Consider the following 6942-nt stretch of genomic DNA (forward strand, 5'->3'; position numbering starts at 1 on the left):
CCCATACCCCACAAACCCTCCCTCCATACCCCACAAACCCTCCCTCCATATCCCACAAACCCTCCCCCCATACCCCACAAACCCTCCCTCCATACCCCACAAACCCTCCCTCCATATCCCACAAACCCTCCCTCCATATCCCACAAACCCTCCCTCCATACCCCACAAACCCTCCCTCCATATCCCACAAACCCTCCCTCCATATCCCACAAACCCTCCCTCCATACCCCACAAACTCTCCCGCCATACCCCACAAACTCTCCCTCCATACCCCACAAACCCTCCCCCAATATCCCACAAATCTCTCTCTACAAAAAAAAGTTAAATAGGTTCTCTGGACGAGTTCTGCTTTGTAGAAAAAAAAGTTTTGTCTCTTCTCTGAGACTTCTTTAGTCAAAGGAGTTAAAGGTAAATGTTGCTTTATAAACTGAAGAGGTTTCTTGGAAGAGAGACGAAACATTTTTTCTACAAAGAACTGGTCCAGAGGACCTACCCGTGCTGTTTCTCTAGTTTTAAAATGCTTCATTTTATGTGAACAGAAATAAATAATAATAAATCTGTACCTGAAACTGATAGAAATCATCACCACTTTTATTTTAAATGTATTAACACCTCAGGTTCTGTGTGTTAACACATTAGTTCTTATTAATTTTTAAAAAGGACATTAATCATCTGTAGACTGCAGGTTTGTTTAGTATCAGTTTATAAATGAGGCTGTCACTAAATAGAGTATGTATTTATTAACATAATGACAATATGATCATAATATTGTAGCTTTCTACAGGAAAGTGTTATAAATACTTTTAAATGGGGTTTTTTTTGCTTCCATTGCAAATTAATAAACTGTGTGGAAAAATGTAGAGAGCTGTAAACAATAATTACAAGACATAAAAAACTCAAAGTAGAAGAAAACAACAGAACTAATTACAAAACAACAGTTGGAAATACTTTACTGGAAAACAGGAAAATGCTTTTAGAGCAACTCTTTTTATATGTTCACCTTGAGTTTAAGATTATTTCACACTAAAGTGAAYGTTTCACATCTGTTTTCTCTTTATATTAATTTAAATATTTTTGTCTTGAATCTTTGCCTCCCATTCGCGTCTTTTATGCTTCTTCACAATTAAAAACCTTCAGTGTAAAAACTAAACTAAGAGTTTATTGTTGCATTTCCTGTTTCAGAGCCAGGAAGCTAACTGCAGCTGGTAATGCTAACACGTCCTAAAACAGAAATCATCATAAGGTTGTAGTACGGCCTCCTAGTGTGTAACTGCAGCAACATGTCTGATACAATTATTATTCAGCACAAAAATAATACATATTTCCTGTTTGTATTTAAACTCAGTTGGGCTGAAAGGTTTGTAATTGTGTCTTTCGCCATCAGAGGGCGCTGTTGTGCTGCTGCTCAGCTGCTGTGGACCGGATTCCTGGGTTTTTTCAAGCCTCTTAGCAACAATCATGTGGATTTTGTGCAACTTTGGTCACAGTACTTTGAGTCAGCAATGACCTCATNATAAATAAACTGAGGTCTGGTTTGTGAGTCTGTCTTCATTTGTGTGGTTTGCAGTAAACAGGATCTGATCTCAGATGAAAAAGAAAAGAAAATGTTTTAGCTGCTGTTGTTACTATGAATCATCTGTGCTCAACTAAAAGTTAAATATTGAGTTTCCTAAGAAAGTGATTTGTGTTTAATTGACAAGTTTATGAAACGATGATGGGACTATGATGTAACACTAATATGATGTTTTACTGGTAGCTGGACTCCATCAACAGCTCCTGTTGTTGTTTTCTCTGCTCCATCAGCAGCAGGGAGGAGGCCTGACATGTGACCACTGCTGCTCACACACGCTGGACTTTTACTTGGTTACTTTCCTGCAGCTGAACACAGTTATCAGGTGAAAYAAACAGAGCAGGCTGTTTCTCTGAGTCTTTTCCAACACAGAACTGTTTCTTCTGCTTTAGCACTGATTTATTTACAGTTTCTGTTGTTGTCTCTGTGAAAGAAAGGATTTGTGCTGTAGTTTTTCTAGACCAGAAAAATAACATTATGTGATGTTGTGTATCTTCACAGTGTTGCAGTTACTACAGCAGTTGTAATCTGGTCCATCCATTCATAACTTTATGACAGTTTTATAGCAGCCATGTTGGTTTGGGCTGGCTTCAACACTTAATCAACTGTAAGTGTAAGTAAAATTTTATTTATAAAGCACTTTTCTTAGAAATAACTTCACAAAGTGCTGTACAACACAAAAATACACAAAACAACAATKCAATAAAAACATCATGGAGCCGTCCAGTATTTCCATCCCAAAAAGGTGCATCAGCAACAACATTGAGCCAAATGAAAAAAAAAGACAACAGTAAAAATAAAATACCAGCCCATTCACATTTACATTTTACATTTACAAAAAATATAAACCAAACTTGGACCAAGGCAAGAGAAAACTTCAGCCACCACAACAGGCTCTGGGTTCAACAACTATAACCAAAATGTCGAACTAAAAGGTTGTTTAAAATAAAAGGATTTTAAGCCCTTTTTGAATAATTCGACATCATTGATGGAACGTAACTCAAAGTTAAGGCCATTCCAGAGGCTAGGAGCTGCAAACRAAAAAACCCGGTCGCCACRGGTCCTATAGCGTGTTCGAGGAACGGCTAACAGATTCTGATCCTGAGAGCGCAAACAGAGGACTGGATCGTATGTGGACAGCATGTCCCTAACATCAGCAGGTGCCTGGTCTCTTAGGGCTCTATAAGAACCAGGATTTTAAACTGAAACCTAAAATAAACTGGCAGCCAATGAAGTTCTGAAAGGATCAGAGTGATGTGACTGGATTTATAAGATCGAGTTAAAGTCTAGCTGCAGAATTCTGAACAAGTTGGAGACGATGTAGCTGTTTTCAGTTCAAGCACATAAACAGGCTGTTACAATAATCCAGGCAGCTTGAAACGAAAGCATGTTTGACCATTTCCAGATCTGAGGCAGACATCATAGACCGAAGTTTAGARATGTTACGCAGCTGGAAAAAACATGTAGACACTAAATTTTTAACATGTTTTTCCAGAGACAGGTCCGAGTCAAATATAACACCCAGATTACGAAGACTCTGATGGACAGCTGAACACAGAGAGCTCAATCAYTCCTGAACTTTAGGGATCTCTTTTTCAGGGACTAGAATCAGCACCTCTGTCTCGTCCAAATTAAGCAGCAGCANTGAAACTTATTCAACTATTAAAAAAAAGAAAAAAAACGGCTTCTAAAAACTCTCATTTTTAAAAATATTTTAAAAAATAAAAAGTGTTACAGTGGGCTGCACAAGTATTTACCACCTTGTTGATTTTGTTGCCATACAACAMTGAATTTAAATAGATTTGAATAAGTAAAAGTTCTACCAAACATCCTTCACATTAAAGTGAAGTAGTGGAGTGAATAAATATGCACACACCACTTTCAGTTTTATATTTGTCTGAATTATTTACAACAAGTCATTGTCTCCAGTTATCTTCATGGGACAAGCTTGGTGAAAGTTGATGAATTCACAGCAGAACGTGAAGTTTCAGCTGCAGCGAGCAGAAAGGAGCTGCAGGTTGTCTCTGTCTCAGTTACTCACACTCTGGTTGAACATGTCTGTCTCGTGTCGAAGTGTTGTGTACTGACAAAGGTGTTGTCTAATCATCTCGACTCGCTCCACCTCCAGCCTCTCCAGCTCCTGAAGACAACAGCAGAGAAACATGAGGTCTCCTGGTCTCAGGTTCTCCTCTGGTCTGTGCAGACCTGTCATCTCACCAGGCTGGTGGTGACCATCTCCTCAAACCATTTGGACTGAGACTGGTTATACAGGTCAACGCAGCGCATCAGATCGTCCCCTGTAAAAAACCAAATCAAACATTAAATCAGGGSATTTTAGACTTTATAACACGTTAAATCCACCGAATGGTGAGAGAACACAAATGTTCCTGCACAGCTCAACCTGCACGCCTGATGACTTAAAAAAATAAAACAACTGATTTGACTTGAAGAAGATCTGGACTGACAACAAGTTTCACTCTGATTGCACAGAAGGACTGCTCGTCTTTTACTGTGAAACTGATCCAGCTCACTTCCTGCTAACAACCAAACAACATTAATCATGAGGGAGATTAGATTGATTAGATTAGATTAGATTAGATTAGATTAGGCAGGAAATTATTCTGAGCAGCCTCTAATTCTGCAATAAGAGGTTGTTCACATCAGTGTTTGAGCTCATTTTTAAAAACATGACTCCAGATTGAGCGGAGCATTGATTTGAATGATCAAAAAGGCTCACAGCAAACTGCCTGTAAATATAATACAAACAAATTAGTGCTGGGTGGTATACCGCTTTGTACTGAAAATTGGTTTTTATTTTTGTTATGATATGATTTTTCTGAATACCGGTGTAAATAGCCTGAAGACATACGGAACGTTTCATCACGGCCGCCAGTGAACTGTTTCCCTGGGGACATGTTTCCTCGTAGCACCGCTAAGCACATTAGCATGCTAACATTATTGTNAATAAAAGTACCATTACTTCTTCTTGTTCACTATAGATTTTCAAGCTTTGTTTCACAGCACCAGCAGTCTTCCTTATAATCAGCAGAGCTGAGATGATCCGGTCTTTTGTTTGGTTGAAAGACAACTCAACCAAACGTCTCTGACCTTAAGTGTTTTGTAAAAATCTTTGCTTGCTTTTTTTCCCTTTAAGCCAAAAWGTATTTTTAAACACTAACACAGACTATTTGTGAGAAAGCAATGTGAGAAACAACAAGTGGGAGGACTGAAAAGAGTAAAAACAGACTGAGAAACGCTGTGTGGGATGAACTGACGATGGCCTTTAGTAAAGTTTTCCTCCTTCGTTTCTACAAACGTTTGGTCAAAGTTCCAACAGCGTTAAGATACTTAGTATCACAACTCCRAGTAAAGCTGTGGATTTAAACGTAGGATATGTGACGACTGAGATATGAACATCTGCCTAACGTAGAACAAAGAAACTAAAATGATCCATCCACTCATSCAAGGTCCTGTCAGCAGGTCCAGGAGGGACACCCAGACCCTGTAGATCCTCCTGGRGGGGTCCCAATGAGGAGGAGCAGCACCTCTGTTCTGAGCCTCTCCTGAAACTTCATTTTGGAATCTCCTTTGAGTCGTGACTCAGCTCTCCTGAGTGGGCTGTGCTCTGGAAGATGGACCAGTAAATTAACTCCTACACCCTGGTTCCTGTAGATGAAGACCAGGTTTGTTGTTCCATCTCTTGCACCATGCTGCCGTCTCTCCTAAACTCCCCCACTTGAAGAAAAAACATCACCCTGAACTTGTAGCATTGAGTGTTTTYCTGTCAGAGAAGCATGACGTCAGACAGAGGAGCTGACTCCCATCACTGCTGCACGCTGAGCTCATGGCCTCAGCAGGACTGCATCATGTGGAAAAGGCAGAGATGAGACTCTGAGGTGCCTGAACCACCCCCCCTCCACGACCTCAGATTCTCATGTCTCATCATTAACAGAGACATGAGGCAGCCTTGGTTTGCTTCAGTACGGAGGACCGACACTGACATAATTAGAAATAAAATCAGAAACAGACAAATGAACCTTTAAATAAATAAATACATTTAAAATGCACCAAATAAAAGTGGAGCCAGACAGATATTATATAGATATAAAGGCTGAGGAACTAAACTGAAATGGTTCAAAATATGGAGGACCAACACTGACATAATTAGAAATAAAATCAGAAACAGACAAATGAACCTTTAAATAAATAAATNAACTAAACTGAAATGGTTCAAAATATGGAGGACCAACACTGACATAATTAGAAATAAAATCAGAAACAGACAAATGAACCTTTAAATAAATAAATACATTTAAAATGCACCAAATAAATTAAAAAGGAGAACTTTACCTCATGTTTTATAATTTAATTGGCCTTCATATTTATTTTTCTAGCTTAGTTCCTATAAACTAATATAAATAAATAATGTTAACACATAATTCAAATGTTAATGTTTTTTTAATATATATTTTACATAGTTTTTCCTTTTACTTGTACATACATTTGTGTCTCTTGAATGCTTAAATTGAATTATTTTTATAATTTTGTCCAACAAGTCTTTTTATTTCTATGTGCTGCATGTTTGTGCTGCTGCAGTTTGGCTTAAAGTTTAGTTAAAAATAAACACAGGTAATGTTTTCCTCCTTGTCTTTGTTTGAAACTAAAGTTTAAATTTTGAGCTAAACTGAGGCACGAGCGTGCAACACACAGGCCAATTTCAAGGCATTTAGATGGACTGTGATGCAAAGTCAAATGTATTTTTCATGCAGTATTTTCACAACAACAGAGTGTAACATATTTACTTGATTGTGGTATACAGTTGAGTTATATGCCTGGAAATTACATACACCCCCCCCCCACATACTGTAACGATGATTACAGAAGATGGATGTTTATGTTTGGCTCCAGTAAAATCTGAACAAATTAAACTTGAATAAGAGTCTTTAGCAACAGTGGAAAACATCTGGACTGATGCCAAACTTACTCCCTATGACTCAGACATTCACAGGAATAATTCATGGACCAAAGATTAGAAAGTATGAAATGTTGACTATATAATACTGAAAAAGCAGCACAATGTATTTTAATTCAAACTGTCTGCTTTAAAACATTTTATTTAAATGTTAAAGTTTCTCAGTACATCTTTTTTAGCTGAACTAATGTTTCAAATCAGCAGTATCACGAAGTGTTTTATTTAACTTTTTATAACAGATGTATCATTATCAGGTTGATTTTGTTTATTTAACTGAACAGCTGACAGACATTAGTTGACAGATTCATGTGTTTTTATGGAAATGAGCCCAAACATTCTTACTGGACTGATTTATCAATATGTCAAACCAAAAACCAGGTGTGGTGTCTAAAACAGGAAC

At 37.9% G+C, this 6942-nt stretch overlaps 1 protein-coding gene across 1 annotated transcript in view; it reads right to left on the reverse strand.

Moving 5' to 3' along the window:
- LOC106537203 (growth arrest-specific protein 7) overlaps nucleotides 1–6942 on the reverse strand; it is a gene marked incomplete at its 5' end in the record, with an annotated part of 12518 nt that overhangs the window by 2403 nt on the left and 3173 nt on the right. The window contains 2 exon segments of the mRNA XM_014034584.1: nucleotides 3612–3710; nucleotides 3788–3867. Coding sequence (XP_013890038.1) covers nucleotides 3612–3710; nucleotides 3788–3867 — 179 coding nt within the window.

This window comes from Austrofundulus limnaeus, unplaced genomic scaffold (assembly GCF_001266775.1).
Source record: "Austrofundulus limnaeus strain Quisiro unplaced genomic scaffold, Austrofundulus_limnaeus-1.0 Scaffold2177, whole genome shotgun sequence".
Taxonomy (NCBI): Eukaryota; Metazoa; Chordata; class Actinopteri; order Cyprinodontiformes; family Rivulidae; genus Austrofundulus; species Austrofundulus limnaeus.